This window comes from Mesoplodon mirus, assembly GCF_964341445.2.
Source record: "Mesoplodon mirus genome assembly, chromosome: 1".
In the NCBI taxonomy this organism is placed as follows: domain Eukaryota; kingdom Metazoa; phylum Chordata; class Mammalia; order Artiodactyla; family Ziphiidae; genus Mesoplodon; species Mesoplodon mirus.
In genome coordinates this window covers 39,046,597-39,072,725 of record NC_138976.1, presented here as the reverse complement: position 1 = coordinate 39,072,725, position 26,129 = coordinate 39,046,597, and the positions used below count along the sequence as shown (strand labels likewise).

Below are 26,129 nucleotides of genomic sequence, written 5' to 3'. Positions count from 1 at the left end.
AAAAGTTACTAACAATCTTTTAAAAAGCAATACTTACTTTTCATATTCAAGTTCATTATCTATGCTGAAATAATGTACATTTGATGAACTCTTTGGTCTGCTGTAGAGAATGGCAAAACAAAGGCGATCTGAAATGGAAAAATTGTAATGTTCCTTCCTTCACGTTATTAAAAAACGTTTCATATATCATGTTGCAACTCTTTTCAGATGAAGTCAAATTTTTATTTTTTTCCCATGCATGTTTCAGATGGTAAGGTTATCAGTGAGTAACTTCAAAATGTTCTGGCTATTTTGGTGGGTAATAATAAGTAAGCAATTTTTTAAAAGGAGAAATTGCCTTTAATATAAGTTTCAATAGCGGTACATGACTTTTCATACAGCGATACGGCTTGATTTCTGGAAAACTTTACCTTGGACTAAGAAATTTCGGTAAATGGCAGCATGCATTTGATAGGTAGACCACCAGCCTAGATGACTTTCCCTGTTTCGCTATGTTTTCAAGACATCCTGAAAAGTCATTGCAATAAGAAACTATGTTTTAAGTATAGAGAAAACGCTTTCAAAATTGCTTCAAAATTAATGTTTACGGCTATAACACACAAAACAAACCACATGTTTATCCAATGTTCTTAGGGGTCGCTACTTATTTTTTGATTCTGAATCACTACTTTTGTAATGATTTTTACAATCGGACCATTATAGCAGAGGCAAATGAGAGTATTCTGCAGGATGAGTATGAGATGAGCCTGCGTTGCATAAAAGCAGTTAGGCTGCTGTGAGGTTTAGCAAGAATGGTAACAGGGTAAGGTTCAGAGGCGCCACCCTTCCTCTCCTGCCCCACCCCAAAAAGAGTTGCCTAAGAATCCTTGGTGAAGCAAAGTCATCCGCAATACCTAGCAGTAGTAATACTAGTAATATTGTGCTAGTAGAATACTTAGATTCAAGTTGTGGCAAAATTAAGTACAGCCCTTTAAATAGTAAGGAACAAAGGACACCAGCTGGCATCCTTTCCCCAAATAGTAATTTAAACAATTTTTTGTAATAGTAATTTAAACAATTCAGTACACACAATTGCTGTATTTATTTCCCTATAAACGCCTCAACTGAAATGTCCTGCAACCACTGACACCCAAACGGATGACGGGGCTGACTCCTTTTCAACCAAAAATGACCCTTGATCCCCATGCAGTGACCACGGATTTCGCTCCCTGAGGTGGAGAGCCCACCAGCCATGGTGTAAGGACACAAGGGTCCGAACTGCACACATCTGTGCGGATTCGCCCCAAAGCAGGACCACGCCTGGGGACTAGGAGTCCCAGGAGGCCACCCACGCCCAAGAGACAGCATCGGCCCTGGCCCCGAAGTTTAAAGGCACATCTTGGCCAGCAATGGGGGCCTCCTCGACCCCCGTGCACTGCCCGATGCCCTCTAAATAGGGGGTGTCCCGAGGGCGCGCCCTCCACACTAACCTTTGATCACCTCGGCCACCAGAGGGGTCCCTGCGCCCTCCAGGCTCATGACTCCACGGCATCTGGAAGGCGGGGCGGAGGGAAGGACTGGGTGGCCAGGGAGCAGCCCTCAGAGAGAGAAGGGCCGTGACCACACTCCCGAAGTTTAAAAAACAAAAAAGTTTAAAGGGACACGCCCAAACACTGGGCACAGAGACGCCCTTCGGCTGGCCACCACACCACAAGCCCGGGAGAGCCAACCCGGAAGTTCAAAACTTCTCTAACTCCCCAGACAGGGTAGCGAAGGAGCGGGGCGCGGAAACCAGCCCCAGGCGCCGGGGCTGAGCTTCGCCCCGCCTCGGGGACACCTGGCGGTCGTCTGCAGCGCCAGGGCGCTCTAGCGCCGCAATTCTGCGCTCAAAGTCGGCATGTGCGGCAAAGGGTCAGACAGGCAAATGCGGGCCTTGTGAAAGAAAGCGGCTCCCAAAGCGACTAAAAGGATTTCTCGGAAGAGAAGGGTTCAGCGGTGGATCTGACCCTCAGCCTCGTGCTTGGACGCCCTTGCCTCCGCCACCAGGGGGCACTGCAGCCAGGCTGGGCTGAGAGGCCAGCGGCCGGGCTCGAGGACCCCGGCCGGCCTGGAGCTCCGTCCTCCCTCGAGTCGAAACCCGCTGAATGCCGGACCCGCCTGAATGCTGGTGTCTCATTTAAAATGGAGCACTTTAAAACTGTTCAAAATTTAAAGGTATGCCTAAAGCCGAGGTCATTTATTCCTCTAAAGGCCTCAGAAAAATATTAGGATGGTTGAAAAAAATTCTGACACCATGCTAAGCGACAATTTATTTTCTAAACCTAAGTTCCTATGTTAGTCTCAAGTGAGAAAAAAAGAAGTTGCAGTATGAGTACGGTCCCAATTTTGTTATATATAATATGGTAGTGGGATTATGGTTGATTTTTATTCCCTCCTGTATTCTTCTAAATTTCCCACAGAAAAGTGTTACTTTAATAATCCGTGAAAAAAATTTTCAATGACTCTCTCTTAAAACGAACAAGCAATACAGTAACAACTCTTTCCCAAGAATTACACTTTATTTATCATCTCAATACAATATACACATTATATATCACAATATATACATTTTTGCCTCAAAAGTAAAGCTGCATACCTACTACCCTTACTTAAACTTCCAGACAGATCAAAGACTTTAAATGTAAAAAAACAAAACCATGAATTATTTTTTAATAAAGAATGCCTTTCTAAATGAAACAAAATCTAAAAGCCATGAGAATCTGTTAAACTAATAAACATTTTTAAATGGTCTTCATGGCAATAAACACAAATTCAAGGGATAAACTGGAAAAATATTTTAAGTACATCTCAAGAAGATGCCCAACTTCAATTTTATGTTATTGCGAAAATGCAAGTTTAAACTACAAGTAACTACTTTTCCTTCAGACTGGCAAAAATGAAAGGAGTTTGATAAGGCACTGTGTTGGTGAGGTGGGGAAACAGGTACTCTCACTGCCTGTGGGTTAGAACATAAACTGGGACAACCTCCATGAAGGGCAACAAAGGGCAATTTGGCAGAAATTTCCAAGACTGAAAATTGAATACAGGCAAGATTGCCAAGATGGACAGCTTTATAGGTGTTTACAGGCTGGATGATTTATAGGTGTGTATTTAAAACACAAATGTATATGATTGTATATGAAATCTTGCATATCTCTGGAAGGAAACACAAGAAACTGGTGTTTGCCTTTATAAGGGGAAACTGAGTATCTGTATACAGGGAAGGGTAAGAAAGATTTATTCGTTTTTGTAACTTTTGAATTTTGTAACATATATTACCTATTCAAAATTATGAAGCTTTTGAAAAGTGAACCTGTGGGCTAAAAGTGTTTTTCCAAGGCTGACTCTTCATCAAGATATGAAGCATTCAGTAAACGTAGTATAAGACAATATGGAAAATGTCCTTTGCACACTTTTAAATAACAGAACTGCTTAGTAACCTCTTGCTTGCTACCATCTCTTGAAATCCAGTTTCTTTTAACAAACCCAAATAAAACTGGAAGGAAAATGGGGAGAGGTTTTCCCTCCAAGTCCAAACCTGAAATTCAGTTCCCTAGGAAATATTTTATATATTACAGGTCAGGGAGGAATCACTGATTTTTTATGTCCAATTATCTCTGCACAATATATTCTCAAAATTCTATTGTAAGAGTCATATTGTGATAAACTACAACAGAGGCTAGAGTGCTGGGATGAGAGCTATTTATTAGAAACCTGGAGCTAGAAAACAGGTCTCTTTACGTTTTGCTTAAAAGTTTATGATTAGGGCTTCCCTGGTGGCGCAGTGGTTGAGAGTCCGCCTGCCGATGCAGGGAACACGGGTTCGTGCCCCGGTCCGGGAAAATACCACATGCCACGGAGCGGCTGGGCCCGTGAGCCATGGCCGCTGAGCCTGCGCGTCCGGAGCCTGTGCTCCGCAACGGGAGAGGCCACAACAGTGAGAGGCCCGCGTACCGCAAAAAAAAAAAAGTTCATGATTAAATTTATAATCCTATTGTAAACACACGTATCCTCCCTTTAATGTGTTTGTTGTCCTCCCTTTAATGTGTTTGTTGTCAAAAACTGAAGTGGTAAACTCTCTTCCCTCTATACCCCATCACATAATGTCACCATTCCTGCTTCTTTGACTGATATAATAGAGTAGAAAGAAATGAAATCTCATGGTTTTAAAATACTGACAAAAACATTCAAAATCCATCCTTGTGCCAAATTTGTCTACAGTTCTGATTTGGCTTTTGGGCCTCCAGTTTACTACTTCTTTCTTTAATAAATATTTGTTAAATAAATGAATAACATTTTCCTCCATAACAACTAGCTATCTGGGGGACAGTTAATCATAAAACAGAGACAGGTATGTTCTAAACCAGGGGTCCCCACACCCCAGGCCATGGACCAGTACTGGTCCGTGGCCTGTTAGGAACCGGGCCGCACAGCAGGAGGTGAACAGCGGGCAAGAAAGCAAAGCTTCATCTGTATTTACAGCCGCTCCCCATTGCTGGCATTACCGCCTGAGCTCTACCCCCTGTCAGATGAGTGGTGGCATTAGATTCTCATAGGAGCGTGAACCCTACTGTGAACTGCGCGTGGGAGGGATCTAGGCTGCGCGCTCCTTATGAGAATCTAATGCCTGATCATCTGAGGTGGAGCTGACGCAGTGAGCTGGGGAGCGGCTGCAAATACAGATTATCATTAGCAGAGTGGTTTGACTGCACAGAGACCATCATAAATCAATGTGCTTGAATCATCCTGAAACCATCCCCCCCTCCCCCGCCCCGTCCTTGGAAAAACTGTCTTCCACGAAACTGGTGCCTGGTGCCAAAAAGGTTGGGGACCACTGTTCTAAACCAATTGAGAAATATATGTAGCAGTCAGGTGGCAATGATAATACAGTATCTACGTTTTAGTATAAATGATTAAAATAACTCTACTATGGACACAATGAACTTCTCACTATTTCTGTTCCCCGCTGGAACTAGACTGACTTCACAAGTCCTGGCAGAGGAAGTGGAGAAGTGCAAGGCTTCTCTATCGGATAGGGAAGTCTACCTGTAAGACAGGTAGCTACCTGTCTTACAGGTAGCTTGGTGAGCTACCTGTAAGACAAGCAGAAGGGAGAATTCACACCCCTCGGGAACAAGAGAGAACAGGCCAAAGAACAGGCTCCACCTGAACAGTGACTGTCCCTCAGAGAGGGTCAATAGCTATCGCTCTCATCTATTATTAGTCCCTCATTCTTTGAGATAAGTAGTGACCAAGGGGAGCAGGAGAAATGTTCATAAAACTACTGATTAATAAGAAGAAGCAGTACCCCCTAAAACAATGGCAGCTAACAATTATTGAGAGTTTAGTGCCAGGTATTATATTAATAAGCTCATTACAACCTACAAAGCAAATACTACTACAGCTATCAATATTTTCCCAGAAAGGAAACCTAACCTTCAAGAGGCAAAATGACTAACCTGAGCAGAGTCATAAAACCTGTATAGTAGCAGAATTAGGATCTGAACACAGGCTATTTGGGTGAAGCTTGAGATTTTTAAATTCCTGCCTCAGAGACTTGCCTTAATATAAAGCAAGAGTAATTAAAACAATACTATTTTAGCACAGCAACATAGAAATATGAACCCAGGCATATATGAAAACCTAGTATATGAGAAAACTGGTTTTTCAAATCAGTCACAAAGAAAGCCATATTCAATAAGGGACAAATGTCTGTAAGTATGAAAAGAAAATGAGGTTCCAATCTCACATACTATATAAAACAAATACCAGTTAAAATAAGTTTTTAAAAGCTGTCAGATAACTATAAAATTATAGCAAATAATTTTACAATTTAAATGGGGTTTTTAAGCATGACACAAAACTCAAAAGTTATAAAGGAAAAAAAGCAACAGAAACAGAAAATATATAATAAAGGGCTAACCATCACAACTAATAAAAAGTATCTGTAAAGCAATATAACAACCCAACAGAAAATAAAAATCTATAAAGGCTACGAACACTCAATTCAGCAAAGAAATACAAATAGCCAATAGCAGATTAAAAGAAAATTAATCTTACCAGTGGCTCAACATTAAAAAGTCCAACATCATGAATAGATTACAGAAGAAAGCCACATAATTATGTCATTAACTACAGAAGTCATTAAAATCAACTCATTCCCAATTAAGCCTTTATACAATGGGACTAAAAGAGAACTTCCTTAAACTGATAGATTATCTTCCAAATACCTCTAGCAAAATATATACCTCATGCCTTAGCTTTGTAAGTATCTCCCTGAAATGAAAAACAAGAAAAAAATTCCTACTACCATTACTCCTATTTAATAATGTAATAACTGGAAATATTCACTGATGCCAAGATAAGAAAAAGAGATAAGAGAGAAGACTTAGAAAGGAAGAAACAAAATTGTCCTTATTTACAGACGATTGTCTGCTTAGAAATTACAAAAGCATCTGTAGACAAACTATTAGAATAAATAAATAAATGTTTGTAAACTTTCTGGATATAGATGATTAACACAAAAACCAGGAGTTTTTCTATATACTACTTGTAATAACTAATTTATGAAATATAAGTGCTTAATTATTTATGGACATATGGAAAGATAAAGCAGGGTTTTTAAAAATTTTTATTTTATTTATTTTTTTATACAGCAGGTTCTTATTAGTTATCCATTTTATACATATTAGTTTATATATATCAATCCCAATCTCCCAATTCATCACACCCACCCCCCATAAAGCAGGTTTTTAATGGGAAGATTCAATGTCACAAAGATGGTAATTTCCCTCAAACTAAATGCAACTCTTATCAAAATCTCAACAGAGCTTTCCACAGAACCTAACAAGTTGATCCCAGAATTAATCTAGAAGATCACAGGGCCAAGAAGAACCGAGACCATTTTGAAAACAAACAAGAAGGGAGCCCTTGCCCTACCAAATATTAAAACTTACAATAATTTAGGCTTGTAGAATTGGAACAAATATACTAGATCTTTATCTATTATATACAACAGCCCAGTAAGAGACTACAGATACACAGAAGCTTCCCTTATGACACACATTACACATCAATGGGAAAAGTAAGAATGCTCAACACACATGGTGTGGTGACAACTGGTTGTCCATATTGTCTGGGGTGGAAGGAGGGGGGAAATTCACGATCCTCACCTCATACCACAGGCCACCAACCCCCAAAGAAGAAAAAAATCTCAGGTGGATTAAAAGCCTAGCTATGAGAAGAAAAGCTTCGCCAAGTCTTAGAATATAGAAAAATAACTCATAACAGTAGAGTAGGGATGGATTTTTTTTAAACAAGACTTAAAAAGCCCAAACTATAAAGCAAAAGATTGAGAAATTTGATTATATGAATATGTAATGTTTCTGCTCAACATAAGACCCCAAAAACAAAATTTAAAAAGATAACTCACAGACTAGGAAGATAGGTACAATGCATAAAAGCAACAAGGATTAGTATTCAGAATTTACAAAGAACTATAAATCAAAGAGAAAAAAGCTAACACCCCAACAAATAAATGGGCAGAGGATGGGAGTAAGAAATTCACAAAAGAAGAAACCTAATTGTCCTACCATGCTCCTCTTTTTCCAATCTACCTACAGTGAGTATGGTTTTGGTCTACTCTATGTCCTGTGATGAATTGAGTTTATTAGTCAGAGTAAGGTATGGCAAAAATAACCCTGAAATCTTAGTGATTTAATTTAAAACAGAGGCTATTTCTTGCTGGGGGGCTATGTTCAGCCCAAGGATCCAAGATGATGGAGGCTCCACCAGTTTGCAGATGCACCACCTGGAATTTATCCCTGGGGTTGCCAGTGACTGCTTGTGTAAGTAATTCCACTTGCCTACAGATCTAAATGTACACAGGTATAAACCAAGCCCCATAATGTTAGCAGTAATAAAGCTTACATTTTAATCTTTATCTGTTTAACTCTTATGTTCCTCAAACAATTAGTACAGAATTAAGGTGGAGAAAAGAGTAATCTTGTCTAAAGATGCTCCAGACATCCTCCCCCCAAATTATGTTAGTCTCCATATTCACCTATATTTCTAAAATATTTTATAAATGAATTTTTTAAAAGGGAGCCACTAGAAGAATTTTAATAGTTTTCATACCTTTCAAATCACTGGAGCCAGTGAAAAAGTAAAACTAACAAAACGTGATCAAGGCACCAAACAGCAAGAAGAAGCATGGCAAACAGAAAACAAAATAAGTCCAAACATATCAGTAAAAATAAAACATGCAAAATATTTAAATTCATGTATTAAAATTTTTTCAAATTGAGTTTTTAAAAATTCAACCTATATATTGTTTAATAGAGATAATTAAAACAAAACCATATAGAAAATATTTAAATCAAAGGATAGAAAATGGTATGCTATACAGTTGCTAGGAAAAAGAGCAGGTATATTAATATCAACAGCAGAAGAAATAGAATTCACAGCAAATAGCAATAAAGACAAAGATGTTTCACGATTATGTAATCTAACAAGAGATTACAACAATCACACACCTTATGACAAAAGATTTTAAATCTATAACACAAAAACTAGTGAAAATAGGAAAAATTAGTAAACCCATAATAATAGAAGGTTAACACACCTCCAAAAAATAAAATAAGTAATTAGAAACTTGATCTAGTAAATACAGAGAACCATTTTTAACAGAGAGCACAGACTTTTCAAAAAATAGGATATTCACTGAAGTCATCACGTATTACGTCACAAGGAAATCACAACAAATTCAGGAAAGCAAAGACCATACATAGAGATCATACAGTTAACACAATACAAAATTAGAAATTCATTGATGAAAATACAACAAGCAAAAATCTATCAACCTGCAAATGTTTAAAACCCATTTCTAAATAACTTTCAACAAAGGGAAATTAAAAGAGAATTCAACAGGGCTTACCTGGTGGCACAGTGGTTAAGAATCTGCCTGCCAATGCAGGGGACACGGGTTTGAGCCCTGGTCCAGGAAGATCCCACATGCTGCAGAGCAACTAAGCCTACGTGCCACAACTACTGAGCCTGTGCTCTAGAGCCCATGCTCTGCAACAAGAGAAGCCACCACAATGAGAAGCCCGCGCACCGCAACAAAGAGCAGCCCCCGCTCGCCTTAACTAGAGAAAGTCCACACAGCAACAAAGACCCAACACAGCGCCCCCCCAAAAAAATTAATAAAGCGACAATTCATCACAAATTACTTTAAAATTAATCTCAATAAGAATTCATGTTAAAATCTGTGGAATATGCTTAAACAAAAATCTGAAGAAAATCATCTGTCTAAAAAAAAGGCTCCCTCTGTCACACCATTCACAAACAAAAATAAATTCTATCTGGATTAAAAAGCTGAACATAATAGTTCTGGTTCCCTACATTCCAGGCCATGGTAGGATTGTCCTGACTCCTCTGAGATTAAATGAGCAGAGGTGAAATATACAACTTCCAGGCCAGCCCATTTAATTGATGGTACAAAACCCTATAGAACTCTCTTTCCCTCTGACCAGTAGCAATCGAGATAATAGCTGAAATACAGCCATTTTAGAAAACTGGCCATATTTATAAAAAATGAACATCACACATCTTTTGACTTAGTAATTCCACTTCTAGGCATATATACAACAGAAATGCATACACATGTTCATCAAGAAAGGTACAAACAGTGGTTCATAGAATCATTATTTGTAATAGCCAAAAATTGAAAACAAACCAAATGTCTAGAAATGGTGGACTGAAACACTGTGGTACTTTCTCAAGTTGAATATTATATACCAGTAAGAATGAAATGAATGAACTTTGACCATGCACAACATCATGGATGACTCTCAATAACACACTGTAGTGAAAGAAGCCAAACAAGAGCATGGCTTCATCACACAGTATGATTCCATTCAAATAGATTTCAAGGCAGACAAATCTATGGCAATTAAAAATTATGATAGTGTTTATTCTTGGAAGGGGAGTGACTGGGAAAGAGCACGAAGGAGTAGTTTCTAGGGTATAGTGATATTCTCTTTCTCAATCTATCTGCTAGTTACTTACCCATGATGCACAAAGCTGTTAATCAAGTTGTTCACTTTGTGCACATTTCTGTGTATGTATGAACCATTATGACATATTACAGAGATATGTGTATATTATAAAATAAATTAGACTTCAGTTATGTTATACTGAATTAAAAGTTATATGTGTAGTAGTTATGCTCCACTAGCTGGGTCACAAAAGTAAGAAGATTTATAACAGTTCTTACTAACCAGTGGTAGACATGTGTCATGAATAAAAAATAAACCTTTACTTGTTACATGCCACTAAGATGTTGGGGTTGTCATCACAGCATAACCTAGCCTATCCTGAGTGATACATATCTTTAGATATTTAAGTCTTAAACTAAGACACAAAATGCAAAAGCTATAAAAAGAAAGGATTTGATAAATTTACAAAAGACACCATTAAAATATTTTTAGAAAGGGGATGGGAAGAAAGTAGAATACAGGATCCAACCTGAAAAAACTCCCAACAGCCAAAGCTGGAACAATTTGAGCAATGAAGTGAGTACATAATATTGGATTATAACTGAAAGTATAAAATAAATATGGGGACTTCCCTGGTGGTCCAGTGGTTAAGATTTTGCCTTCCAATGCAGGGGCTGTGGGTTTGATCCCTGGTCAGAGAGCTAAGATCCCACCTGCCTTGTGGCCCAAAAGACCAAAACATAAAACAGAAGCAATATTTTAACAAATTCAGTGAAGACTTTAAAAATGGTCCACATCAAAAAAAAAACTTAAAAAAAAATTTTTAATAAATAAATATGCATGAATATATGCTGATATAAAAAAGTGACTGAATAAATAAATGAAGAGACAAATCTTCCTTATACAAGAATTCCAAGTAATATATATAGACACTTCCCTCTAAGAGGTAGAGCTTAACTCTCCTCAACTTTGAGTATGGGTTGGACTTAGTGACTTGCTTCCAAAGAATATATTGAATTGGCCAAAAAGTTCGTTCGTTTCCCCCATAACATGAAAAACCCGAATGAACTTTTTGGCCAGCCCCACAGTATGGAAAGGGAAAGATAGTAACTTTACAGAGGAGAAACCTGGCCAACACTACTTTAACCAAGTGTTCCTAATTCATCAGTGATATTATGCAGATGTCAAGTACCCCCGGATGTGATGCAACAAGAAGGGCGCTTCTCCTCTGTGGTATTTTATTCCAAAAATCCAGTCTAGTCATTAGAAAATATCAAACAAAATTTGACGGATATTCTACAAAATACCTGACCAATACTCATCAAAACTGTCAATATCGTGAAAAACACAACTGAGAAATTGTCATGAACCTTAGAGGTGGCTAAGGAGATGACAACTAAATGCAAGGTGGTATCCTAGATTGAATGCTGGAATAGAAAAAGGACATTAATGGGAAAACTGGGGAAACATGAATAAAGTCTGGAATATATGTAACAGTAACATACCAACCAGTGTTGGTTTCTTAATGCCACATGGTAATGCAGGATGATGTTATGAACCAAATTGTGCCCGCCCTCCCCACAAATTCATATGTTGAAGCCCTAGTCCTCAGTGTGCCTGTATTTAGAGACAGGGCCTTTAAAGAGGTAATTAAGGTTAAATGAGATCATAAGGGTGGGGCCCTAATCCAATAGGACTGGTGTCCTTATAAGAAGAGGAAAAGACGCCAGGAATGCATAGCACAGAGTAAAGGCCACATGAGGTCACAGCAAGAAGGCAGCTGTCTCACCAGAAACCAATCCTGCTGGCACCTTGATCTTGGAATTCTAACCTCAAGAAATGTTAGAAAATAAATTTCTGTTGTTTAAGCCAATGAGCGTGTATATCTTATTATGGCAACCTGAGCAAACTAATACAAATGATAACATTCAAGGAAACTAAAACTGGGTGAAGAATATACAGAAACTCTCTGTAGTATCATTGTAATGTTTCTGCAAATCTAAGTTATTTAATCTAGAAGGAAATGGACAAATTCTTAGAAAGGTACAATCTTCCAAGACTGAACCAGGAAGAAATAGAAAATACGAAGAGACCAATCACAAGTACTGAAATTGAAACTGTGATTAAGCAACTTCCAACAAAATTCCAGGACCAGAGGGCTTCACAAGTGACTCTATCAAACATTTAGAGAAGAGTTAACACCTATTCTTCTGAAACTGTTCCAAAAAACTGCAGAGGAATGAAAACTCCCAAGCTCATTCTATGAGGCCACCATCACCCTGATACCAAAACCAGATAAAGATACAAAAAAAAAAAAGAAAATTACATGCCAGTATCACTGATGAACATAGATGCAAAAATCCTTAACAAAATACTAGCAAACCAAATCCAACAATACATTAAAAGGATCATACACCATCATCAAGTGGGATTTATCCCCAAAATGTAAGAATTTTCAGGGACTTCCCTGGTGGCACAGTGGTTTAGAATCCACCTGCCAATGCAGGGGACACAGGTTCGAGCCCTAGGTCTGGAGAGATCCCACATGCCGCAGAGCAACTAGGCCTGTGCCCCACAGCTACTGAGCCTGCGCTCTAGAGCCCACAAGCTACAACTACTGAAGCCCACACACCTAGAGCCTGTGCTCCGCAATAAAAGAAGCCACTACAATGAAAAGCCCATGCACCGCAACAAAGAGTAGCCCCACTCGCCTAGAGAAAGCCCACGCGCAGCAACGAAGACTCAATGCAGCCAAAAATAAATAAATAGTAATTTTAAAAAAAGAATTTTTCAATATCCACAAATCAATCAGTGAGATACGCCACATTAACACATGTTGAATAAAAACTATATGATCATCTCAAGAGATGCAGAAAAAGCTTCTGATAAAATTCAACACCCATTTATGATAAAAACTCTCCAGAGGGCTTCCCTGGTGGCGCAGTGGTTGACAGTCTGCCTGCCGATGCAGGGGACATGGGTTCATGCACTGGTCCAGGAAGATCCCACATGCTATGGAGCGGCTGGGCTCGTGAGCCATGGCTGCTGAGCCTGCGCATCCGGAGCCTGTGCTCCGCAACGGGAGAGGTCATAACAGTGAGAGGCCTGCGTACCGCAAAAAAAAAAAAAAAAAAACTCTCCAGAAAGTAGGCATAAAGGGAACCTACCTCAACATAATAAAGGCCATATACGACAAACCCTCAGCTAACATCATACTCAATGGTGAATAGCTGAAAGCATTTCCTCTAAGATCAGGAAGCCCACTCTTGCCACTTTTATTCAACACAGTTCTGGAAGTCCCAGCCATGGCAATCAGAGAAAAAAAAGAAATAAAAGGAATCAAAATTGGAAAAGAAAAAGTAAAACTGTCTCTATTTGCAGATAATATGATACTATACATAGAAAATCCTGAAGATGGTACCAGAAAACCACTATAACTCATCAATCAATTTGGTAAAGTTGCAGAATACAAAATTAATACACAGATATCCCTCACATTTCTATACACTAACAACGAAAGCTCAGAAACAGATATTAGGGAAACAATCCCATTTACCATCGCATCAAAAAGACTAAAATATTGGGCTTCCCTGGTGGTGCAGTGGTTGAGGGTCTGCCTGCCGATTCAGGGGGCATGGGTTCATGCCCCGGTCCATGAGGATCCCATATGCCACGGAGCGGCTGGGCCCGTGAGCCATGGCCAATGGGCCTGCACGTCCGGAGCCTGTGCTCCACAACAGGAGGGGCCGCAGCAGTGAGAGGCCCGCGCACCACACACACACACACACACACACCAAAAAAAAGAATATTTAGGAATAAACCTACCTAAGGAGGCAAAAAAACTGTACTCTGAAAACTATAAGATGCCAATGAAAGAAATTGAAGATGACACAGATGGAAAGATATACCATTTTCTTGGATTGGAAGTATCAATGTTGTCAAAATGACTATACTAAGCAAGGCAATCTACAGATTCAATGCAATCCCTATCAAATTACCAATGGCATTTTTCACAGAACTAGAACAAAAAGTTTTTAAATGTGTATGGAAATAAAGAAGACCCCTGAATAACCAAAGTAATCTTGAGAAAGAAAAACGGAGCTGGAGGAATCAGGCTCCCTGACTTCAGATTATACTACAAAGCTACAGTAATCAAGATAGTATGGTACTGGCAAAAAAACAGAAAAGTAGATCAATGGAACAGGATAGAAAGCCCAGAAATAAACCCACGCACCTATGGTCAATTAATCTACAACAAAGAAGCAAAGAATATACAATGGAGAAAAGACAGTCTCTTCAATAAGTGGTGCCGGGAAAATGGGACAGCTACATGTAAAAGAATGAAATTAGAACATTTTCTAACACCATATTAAAAATAAACTCAAAATGGATTAAAAACCTAATGTAAGACCGAAAACTCTTAGAGGAAAACATAGGCAGAACACTCTCTCACATAAATCACAGAAATATCTTTTTGGATCCACCTCCTACAGTCATGAAAATGAAAACAAAAATAAACAAATGGGACCTAGTTAAACTTAAAAGTGTTTGCACAGCAAAGGAAACCATAAACAAGATGAAAAGACAACCCTCAGAATGGGAGAAAATATTTGCAAATGAAGGAACTGACATGGGATTAATCTCCAAAATATACAAACAGCTCATGCAGCTCAATATCCACCCCCAAAAAAACACAATCAAAAAATGGGCAGAAGACACAGAAATTTCTCCAAAGAAGACATACAGATGGCCAGAGGCAAATGAAAAGGTGCTCAACATTGCCAACTATTAGAGAAATGCAAATCAAAACTACAATGAGGTATCACCTCACACCAGTCAGAATGGCCATCATCCAAAAATCTACAAACAATAAATGCTGGAGAGGATGTGGAGAAAAGGGAGCCCTCACGCATTCTTGGTGGGAGTGTAAACTGATAGAGCCACTCTGGAGAACAGTATGGAGATTCCTTTAAAAATTAAATATAGAACTGCCATATGATCCAGCAATTCCACTCCTGGGCATATACCTGGAGAAAACCGTAATTCAAAAAGATACATGCACCCCAATGTTCATTGCAGCACTATTTACAATAGCCAAGACATGGGAGCAACCTAAATGTGCATCAACAGAGTTGATAAAGAAGATATGGCACATATATACAATGGATTACTCAGCCATAAAAAGAATGAAATAATGCCATTTGCAGCAACATGGATGGATCTAGAGATTATCATACTAAATGAAGTAAGTCAGACAAAGAAAGACAAATATCATATGATATCACTTATAGGTGGAATCTAAAAATATGATACAAATGAACTTATTTACAAAACAGAAACAGAACCTCAGACTTCAAAAATAAACTTATGGTTATCAAAGGGGAAAGGTGGGGGGGGAGGGATAAATTAGAAGTTTGGGATTAACATATACACACGACTTTATACAAAATAGATAATCAACAAGGACCTACTGTATAGCACAGGGAACTCTACTCAATATTCTGTAATAACCTATATGGGAAAAGAATCTGAAAAAGAATGGATATATGTACCTGTATAATGGAATCACTTTGCTGTACACCTGAAACACAACACTGTAAATCAACTATACTCCAGTATAAAAATAAAAAATTAAATTAAAAAAAATAAATAAAAGTTATTTTAAAAAAGCAACTTACTGGGAGAAAATATTTGTAACTTATATAACAAAAAATATACATATTATACAAATATTTTTTAATTCCTATGAAATATCTTAAAATTGCAAACAGTCCCATAGAATATTGAGTCAGGTATAGAAAAGGTAAGTCAGAAAAATAGAAATGACAAAAAAAAAGGTTACATGTTTAAACTAACTAGTAAACAGAAAAATAAAAAGTATAAAACAATGATATTGTATTTCACACCATCAAATTGGAAAAAAATTTAACAGTGCTATCAGTTAGGGAAAGGTTGTGGGGAAATTGTTTCCTTTATACAAGGAAGATGGGACTGAAAATTGCTAGAGGTGTTCTGGACAGCAAGCTGGCAGAATCTGCTATGCATGTATCCCTTGACCCAGCCAGTCCCCCTTCTTCACGTCTACCTCAGAGAAAAAGTAGCATATGACAAGAAGCTGTAAGGATGTTTACTGTAGCTCTGTCTGCAGTAAAAGTAAACTGAACTAACTGTTAGCAATAGAGGAATAATTACATAAAACTGTGGCAGTCATACCATGACTTAAAATTAATGAGGTAGATCAATATGAAATATTTCCACAGTAATACAAAGACAAATTATTTTTTTAAAAAACTAGTTGTTCAGGGCTTCCCTGGTGGCGCAGTGGTTGGGAGTCCGCCTGCCGATGCAGAGGACGTGGGTTCGTGCCCCGGTCCGGGAGGGTCCCGCATGCCGTGGAGCAGCTGGGCCCGTGAGCCATGGCCGCTGAGCCTGCGCGTCCGGAGCCTGTGCTCCGCAGCGGGAGAGGCCACAACAGTGAGAGGCCCGCGTACCACAGAAAAAAAAAAAAAAAAAAAAACTAGTTGTTCAACGGATACATGTAAAAATGACAAAACACATCTAAGCCACAGGCAAATTTATTTGTATGAAAATAAACAGAAAAGCAACCGAAACAATACCCCTACCAAACTGCTTATGGTGATGGCACTGGGATTGGGGGATGGTGAAGGAAATTTTTACTTTATCAGTATTTACTTGGGTTTTTGGAACATCTTCGTGTTCGTTTATAATTGAAAATATACTCTTCTGGAGAGTAAGGGAGGGATGTGGAATGAAGTCTTTCAAGACTGTCTTCCCCTCAACCTGGGTACCCTACTTCCCTGATAATAAGTGTGGTAAAACAACAGCTATTTCCAACCAGGACAAGATCTACCACCACAGTGCAGACAGTTTAAATAAAGCATTAGCAGCTAGTATTCTTTTTTTTTTTTTTTTTTTTTTTTTGCGGTACGCGGGCCTCCCACTGTTGTGGCCTCTCCCGTTGCGGAGCACAGGCTCCGGATGCGCAGGCTCAGCGGCCATGGCTCTATGGGCCCAGCCGCTCCGCGGCATGTGGGATCTTCCCGGACCGGGGCACGAACCCGTGTCCCCTGCATCGGCAAGCGGACTCTCAACCACTGCGCCACCAGGGACCCAGCAGCTAGTATTCTTAAATGGAAAGATGAGTTAATAATCCCAGCCAGTTACCTTTCACGATCCTTCCTTATCTTGGTCTATCCTTCATCCCTGGACAGGAGATTCAAAGTTGTTTGACTCTCAGTACACTTTAAGGGGAGTAACTGAGGAGTGGGAACAGCTGTTTGGCCCTTTTCTTTTAAAACAAGAGTGAAATCTTCCTGTTGAAAAAAAATCATAAAGTACTGGGACTTCCTTGGCAGCGAAGTGGATAAGACTCCACGCTCCCAATGCAGGGGGCCTGGGTTTGATCCCTGGTCGGGTAACTAGATACCACACGCCACAACTAAGAGCCTGCATGTCACAACTAAAAGATCCCACATGCGCAGCTAAGACCTGGCACAGCCAAATAAATACATTAATTAATATTTTTTAAAAATCACAAAGTACTAAATATTCCGATAAAATTTACAACTGGTAAGTATATTTTATCGTTTTTGTTTAAATCGAATGGATATGTGCAAGCATTCTCCTTATGCTTAATCACACATCCTAAATTTTCCTAAACAATTCTAATTTCAAATATTCTGTTCCATTCCTAAGAGTAACCCTTATAATTGTCAGATGCATTTATTTGCTTAAAATACAGGTAAAACATTCTCTGAAATCTGGATTCTTGATCTCCAAGAGCTTAATAATAAATTCCAGGAAGAAATACCTACACAAATAACAATACTAAGATTAGTATGAAATACAAGTAGATGTGAAACTGAGTTTTTTACAACCATAAATTCCTTTTGTGATCTTTTGATCACAGCATAAAACAGCATAAAATTTATCATCTTAACCATTTTTGAGTGTAGTGTTAACTCTCTCTCTCTCTCTCTCTATATATATATATACCTTGTTGTGCAACAGATCTCTAGAATTTTTCATCTTGAAAAACTGAAACTCCCCCTAATCAAGGTAGATATTTTCATTACCACCACCATTTATTTTCTGTTTCCAGGCAATTGGCTATTTTAGATATGTCATAATTGGAATCATACATTATTTGTCTTTTTGTGCCTGGCTTATTTCACTTAGCATAATGTCCTCAAGGTTCATCCATGTTGTAGCATAGGACAGGGTTGCTCTTTTTTTCTTTAAGACTGAATAATATTCTACTCTACATATATACCACATTTTCTTTATCCATTCATCTGTCAATAGACATTCCACCTCTTGGCTATTGTGAAAAATGCTGCAATGAACATGAGTGTGCAACTATCTCTTCAAGAGTCTGTTTTCACTTCTTTTGGATAAATACCCAGAAGTGGGACTGCTGAATCATATGGAAGTTTTATTTTTAATTTTTTAAGAAACCTCTATACCCTTTTCCATAGCAGCTGCACCATTTTCCATTTCCATCAACAGTACAGAAGGGTTCCAATTTTTCCACATCCTTGCCAACACTTGTTACTTTGTGCATGTGTTGGAGGTTTTTTTGTTTTTGATAGTGGCCATCCCAACAGGTATGAGATACCTTATGGTGGTTTTGATTTGCATTTCCCTAGTAATAGTGATGTGGAGCATTTTTTTCATATGCTTGTGTGAGATCTTAAAAAAATTATATCAATATATGTGTGTGTATATTTAGATATACACAGATATATATATTTATATATATCCGCCTCCAGTTTTTGGCACAGAGTTCCTAAAACCCTTGCGATTTCCTAAGTGATGAGAACACTAGGAGTGTCTTTGATTCTAATGTTTGGTCTCTGACCCTGGTTCCTGACACCAAGATACCAAATCCCTTAGAATTTCCTGGGTAGCAGGAGAGTCTCTTGTTCTAATGAGGTGACTCTGGTGGGCTCCAGGATGTGTATGGTCCCCAGAAAGACCAAGCCATATTAGAAGCTTAAGTTTCAGCCCTGCCCCAAATTCTCTAGAAGAGAGAAGGGCTGGAAATGAAATTGATAATTGATCATGCCTAAGTCAGGAAGCCTACATAAAAATCCTAATAGTATGGGGATCAGGGAGCTTCCAGATTGGTGAACACAGAGGTGCTGGGAGAGTGGTGGGCCCAGAGAGGGTGAAAAAGCTCTGTGCCCCTTCCCACATACCTGCCTTCTGCATCTCTTCCATGTGGATATTTGTCTATATCCTATGTTACATCCTTTTATAATAAATTGGCAAAGAGTAAGTAAACTATTTCCTAAGTTCTGCGAGCCACTCTAGCAAATTAATCAAACATGAGGCATGATCGTGGGAACCTCTGATTTATAGCTGATTGGTCAAAGCACAGGTAACAACATGGATTTTCGACTGGCATCTGAAGGTGGGGTGGGTAGTCTTGTGGGACTGAGCACTAACCTGTGAGATCTGACACTATCTCCAGATAGATAACGTCAGAATTAAATTGTAGAACACCCAGGCAGTGTCACAGAATTGCTTGGTGTGGGGAAAACCAGAAAGGTCAGAAGTGAAGTGTTCTGTGTGAGAGTAAAGGAGACAACACAGGAGGGAACACTGGGAAATATCTTCCCAATACAATCTGTTGGCCATTTGTATATCTTCTTTGGAGAAATGTCTATTCAAGTTTTGCCCAATTTTTTTTAACATCTTTATTGGAGTATAATTGCTTTACAATGGTGTTAGTTTCTGCTGTATAACAAAGTGAATCAGCTATACATAACCATATATCCCCATATCCTCTCCCTTTTGCATCTCCCTCCCATTGGACTGTTTATTTTTCTGTTGTTGACTTGTAGGAGTTTATATTTATATATTCTGGATATTTAACCCCTTATATTAACTCATTTATCGAATACGTGGTTTGCAAATATTTTTCCGATTCCATAGGTTCCCTTTCACTCTATTGATTCTGTCCTTTGATGAGCAGAAATTTTTAAGTTTGATATAGTTTCATTTGTCTGTTTTTGCTTTTGTTGCCTGTGCTTTGGTACCATATCCAAGAAATCACTGCCAAGTCCAATGTCATGAAGCTTTTCCCCCATGTTTTCTTCTAGAAGTTTTATAGTTTTTGGTCTTAACTTTAGGTTTTTAATTAATTCTGAGTTAATTTTTGTATATGATGTAAGGTAAGAGTCCAACTTCATTCTTCTGCATGTGAATATCCAGTTTTCCCATCACTATTGTTGAAGAGACTATCCTTTCCCTATTGTGTAACCTTGGCACCTTTGTTAAAAAGCATTTGACCATACCCATGATGGTTTATTTCTGGGCTCTATTCTGTTCCATTGGTCTATGTCTGTCTTTAAGCTAGTATAATACTAGTTTGGCTTGTTTGTTTGTTTGTTTGTTTTTACTTTTTAAAGTAGCTTTATTGAGGTATAATTTATGTACAACAAAGTGCACATACTTAAAATCAACTTTGACATACATATACACAATGAATCAAGATAGATATTTTCATTACCACCAAGTTTCTTCTTGCTCCTTTGTAATCCATTCCTCCTTCCATTTCCATCCCCAGGCAACCACTTATTTATATTTTGCCACTTCAGAACAGTTTGAGGATTTTTAGAATCTTATATAAATGGAATCTTAAGAGTATGTGCTTCTTGGTGGAGTTCGTGTCTCCCCACAACTAGGGCACCTGCCAGATGCTGGTGGGGAACCTCGATGCCCAAGGAGACAGGAGGAACCCCCAAGTGACTGGATAGGATGTGGTGGAGAGGGAGAGGGAAGGAGAAGTGGGGGCCGGACAGGACCAGCACCCCTGAGGGGTGGGTGGGAGAGGGGAGGGGTTCCCATGCCTGGAGGGACCCTAGAGGGCTCAGAGGATCAAGGGGGAGTGCGGCTAGCATTTCCCCTGCCCAATCAAGCCCTGAGAAACCTGATGAGCCCCTGGGCCGGGTCCTCCGACCTCGGAGCCCCCTCCAGCCTCATTGGTCCCAGGGGTGTAGGAGGGAGGTGGGGGATAAGAGGAGAGGCAGACAGGGAAGGGCCCTCTAGGATCAGAGGATCAGGGGAGAGTGTGCCTAGCATTTCCCCTACCAACTCAGGCCAGGGGAGCCTGCTGGGGTCCCAGGTGTGGTCCTCCACCTTCCAAGGCCAGAGGCACTCATGGGCCCCTCCTGCCCCGCTGGGCCTAAGCCCCACCACCACCACCGCCCCAGGGCTTTTTCCAGCCCTGTGGGTCCTAAGCATAGGCCCCGCCCCCACCTAAACCCCACCCCTGCCTTAGCCCCACCCCCCCACAGCCAAGCCCTTTTCCGCCCTTTTTTTCTTTTTCCTCTTTTTTGCTATTGTGGTTCTGTTTTACCTTCTGGTTGTTGTTTCACCTATATTTTTATTTTTTTCTAACATATCTGTTAGTTTTCTAATCTTATTTTATTTTTTACTCTCTTGTTATTGTTCTGCTCCTTTTTTTCTTTCTTTTTTTTTCTTTTTGCAGCCCTGCACAGCTTGCAGCATCTTGGTTTACGAGCTGGGGGTCAGGCCTGAGCTCCTGCGGTGGGAGTTGCAAGTCCAAACCACTGGAAAAACAGAGAACCTCAGACCCCAGGGAATATTCATCAGAGTAAGGTCTCCCGAAGGTCCTCATCTCGGCACCAAGACCCACCTCTATCCAACAGTGTACAAACTCCAGTGCTGGACGCCTCAGGCCAAACTGTTCCTGTACAGTAAGACAAGAAAACAATCCAAACCATCAAAAAAAAGAAAAAAAAGAGACAACAAAATAAATATGTCACAGATAAAGGAGCAAGGTAAAAACCTACATAACCAAATAAATGAAGAGGAAGTAGGCAACCTACCTGAAAAAGAATTCAGAGTAGGGATACTAAAGATGAGCCAGAATCTCGGAAATAGAATGCAGGCACAGATCGAGAAAATACAAGAAATGTTTAACAAAGATCTAGAAAACAGAAGAACAAACAAACAGAGATGAACAACAAAATAACTGAAAAGAAAAATACACGAGAAGGAATCAATAACAGAATAACTAAGGCAGAAGAACGAATAAATGGGCTGTTAGACAGAATGGTGGAAATAACTGTCAAAGAGCAGAATAAAAGAAAAAGAATGAAAAGAAATGAAGACAATCTCAGAGACCTCTGGGAAAACACTAAATGCACCAACATTCAAATTATAGGGATCCCAGAAGAAGGAGAGAAAAAGAAAGGGTCTGAGAAAATATTTGAAGAGATTATAGTGGAAAATTTCGCTAACATGGGAAAGGAAACAGCCACCCAAGTCCAGGAAGCGTAGAGCGTCCCATACAGGATAAACCCTAGGAGAAACACACCAAGACACATATTAATCAAACTAACAAAAATTAAATTCAAAGAAAAAATATTAAAAGCAGCAAGGGAAAAACAACAAATAATATACAAAGGAATCCCCATAAAGTTATCAGTTGATTTTTCAGCAGAAACTCTGCAGGCCAGAAGGGAGTGGCAGGAGATACTTAAAGTGATGAAAGAGAAAAACCTACAACCAAGGTTACTCTCCTTAGCAAGGATCTCATTCAGATTCGACAGAGAAATCAAAAGTTTTACAGACAAGCAAAAGCTAAGACAATTCAGCACCACCAAGCCAGCTTTACAACAAATGCTAAAGGAACTTCTCTAGGCAGGAAACACAAAAGAAGAAAAAGACCTACAAAAACAAACCCAAAACAATTAAGAAAATGGTAATAGCAACATACATATCGATAATAACCTTGAATGTAAATGGAATAATATTCCAACCAAAAGACACAGACTGGCTGAATGGATACAAAAACAAGACCCATGTATATACTGTCTACAAGAGACCCACTTCAGACCTAGGGACACATACAGACTGAAAGTGAAAGGATGGAAAAAGATATTCCATGCAAATGGAAATCGAAAGCTGGAGTAGCAATACTCATATCAGAAAAAATAGACTTTAAACTAAAGACTGTTACAAGAGATAAGGAAGGACACTACATAATGATCAAGGGATCAATCCAAGAACAAGATATAAGAATTATAAATATTTATGCACGCAACGTAGGAGCACTTCAATACATAAGGCAAATACTAACAGCCATAAAAGGGGAAATCGACAGTAACACAGTAATAGTAGGGGACTTTACACCCCACTTTCACCAATGGAGAGATCATCCAAAATGAAAATAAATAAGGAAACACAAGCTTCAAATGACACATTAGACCAGATGGACTTAATTGATTTTGATAGGACATTCCACTCGAAAGTGGCAGAATACACTTTCTTCTCAAGTGCACACAGAACATTCTCCAGGGGAGATCACATCTTGGGTCACAAATCAAGCCTCGGAAAATTTAAGAAAATTGAAATCACATCAAACAACTTTTCTGACCACAACGCTGTGAGATTAGATTAGACTTTTTCAATTGTGGGGAAAAAAAACTGTAAAAAACAAATACATGCAGGCTAAACAGTGCACTACTAAATAACCAAGAGATCACTGAAGAAATCAAAGAGGGAAAAAAATACATAGAAACAAATGAAAATAAAAACACAATGACCCAAAACCTACGGGACGCAGCAAAAGCAGTTCTAAGAGGGAAGTTTATAGTAATTCAATCTCACCTCAAGAAACAACAAAAATCTCAAATAAATAATCTAACCTTATGCCTAAAGCAACTAGAGAAAGAAAAACAAAGAAAACCCAAAGTCAGTAGAAGGAAAGAATTCATAAAGATCAGAGAAGAAATAAATGAAACAGAAACAAAGAAAACAATAGAAAGATTAATAAAACTAAAAGTTGGTTCTTGAGAATATAAACAAAATTGACAAACCTTTAGCCAGACTAATCAAGAAAAAAAGGGAGGATGCAAATCAATAAAATTAGAATTGACAAAGGAGAAATCACAACTGACACTGCAGAAATACAAAGCATCATAAGAGACTACTACAAACAACTATATGCCAATAAAATGGACAACCTTGAAGAAATGGACAAATTCTTGGAAAGGTAAGATTTTCCAAGACTGAACCAGGAAGAATTAGAAAATATAAACAGACCTATCACAAGTAATGAAATTGAAACTGTAATTAAAAATCTTCCAGCAAACAAAAGTCCAGGACCAGATGGCTTCACAGGAGAATTCTATCAAATATTTAGAGAAGAGCTAACACTCATCCTTCTCAAAATCTTCCCAAAAATTGCAGAGGGAAGAACACTCCCAAATTCGTTCTATGAGGCCACCATCACCCTGATACCAAAACCAGACAAAGGTATTACAAAAAAAGAAAATTGCAGACCAATATCACTGATGAACATAGATGCAAAAATCCTCAACAAAATATTAGCAGACAGAATCCAACGATACATTAAAATGATCATACACCACGATCAAGTGGGATTTATCCCAGGAATACAAGGATTCTTCAACAAACACAAATCAATCAATGTGATAGACCATATTAACAAATTAAGGAATAAAAACCATATGGTCATCTCAAGAGATGCTGAAAATATTTTGACAAAATTCAACACCCATTTACGATAAAAAAAAAACAAACAACTCGCCAGAAAGTAGGCATAGAGGGAACCTACCTCAACATAATAAAGGCCATATATGACAAGCCCACAATAAATACCATTCTCAATGGTGAAAAACTGAAAGCATTTCCACTAAGATCAGGAAAAAGACAAGGTTACCCACTCTCACCACTATTATTCAACATAGTTTTGGAATTCCTAGCCACGGAAATCAGAGAAGAAAAAGAAATAAAAGGAATACAAATCGGAAAAGAAGTAAAACTGTCACTGTTTGCCGATGACATGATACTATACATAGAGAATCCTAAAGATGCCACCAGAAAACTACTAGAGCTAATCAATGAATGTGGTAAAGTTGCAGGTTACAAAATTAATGCATAGAAATCTCTTGCATTCCTATTCACTAACAGCAAAAGATCAGAAAGATAAATTAGGGAAACAATCCCATTCACCATTGCAGCAAAAATAATAAAATACCTAGGAATAAACCTACCTAAGGAGGTAAAAGACCTGTACTTAGAAAAATACAAGACAGTGATAAAAGAAGTCAAAGATGACACACATGGAGAGATATACCATGTTCTTGGATTGGAAGAATCAATATTGTGAAAATGACTATACTATCCAAAGCAATTTACAGATTCAATGCAATCCCTATCAAATTACCAATGGCAGTCTTCACAGAATTAGAACAGAAAATTTTACAGTTTGTATGGAAACACAAAAGACCATGAAAACCAAAGCAATTTTGAGAAATAAAAACGGAGCTGGAGGAATCAGGCTCCCCCACGTTAAACTATACGACAAAGCTACAGTAATCAAGAGAGTATGGTACTGGCACAAAAACAGAAATAAAGCTCAATAGTACAGGATAGAAACCCAGAGATAAACCCACGCACATATGGTCACCTAATTTATGACAAAGGAGGCAAGGACATACAATGGAGAGAAGGCAGCCTCTTCAATAAGTGGTGCTGGGAAAACTGGACAGCTACATATAAAAGGATGAAATTAGAACACTATCTAACACGATACACAATAATAAACTCAAAATGGATTAAAGACCTAAATGTAAGACCAGACACTATAAAACTCTTAGAGGAAAACACAGGAAAAACACCCTTGACATAAACCACAGCAAGATCTCTTTTGACCCACCTCCTAGAGTAATGAAAATAAAAACAAAAATAAATAAATGGGACCTAATTAAACTTAAACGCTTTTGCACAACAAAGGAAACCATAAACAAGACAAAAAGACAACTCTCAGAATAGGAGAAAATATTTGCAAACGAAGCAATGGACAACAGATTAACCTCCAAAATATGCAAACAGCTCATGTAGCTCAGTAGCAAAAAAAACAAACAACCCGGGCTTCCCTGGTGGCGCAGTGGTTGAGAGTCCACCTGCCGATGCAGGGGACATGGGTTCATACCCTGGTCCGGGAGGATCCCATGTGCCGCGGAGAGGCTGGGCCCGTGGGCCATGGCCGCTGGGCCTGCGTATCCAGAGCCTGTGCTCCGCAACGGGAGA

General features: G+C 38.8%; 1 protein-coding gene across 9 annotated transcripts in view; it reads right to left on the bottom strand.

Moving 5' to 3' along the window:
• The window catches only part of CDC14B (cell division cycle 14B), a 100,989-nt gene that overhangs the window by 54,269 nt on the left and 20,591 nt on the right, over positions 1–26,129 (bottom strand). For 7 of the 9 annotated variants that reach the window (XM_082611101.1, XM_082611100.1, XM_082611104.1 and 4 more), the window contains exons 1-2: positions 1,470–1,923; positions 38–128 (exon numbers count right to left, since the gene is read on the bottom strand). In XM_082611101.1, the coding sequence (XP_082467227.1) occupies positions 38–128; positions 1,470–1,518 (140 nt within the window). In that variant the 5' untranslated portion in view covers positions 1,519–1,923. Of the gene's footprint in view, positions 1–37; positions 129–1,469; positions 1,924–26,129 lie in introns of those variants that run through there. The other 2 variants (XM_082611106.1, XM_082611105.1) reach the window with 1 other exon arrangement.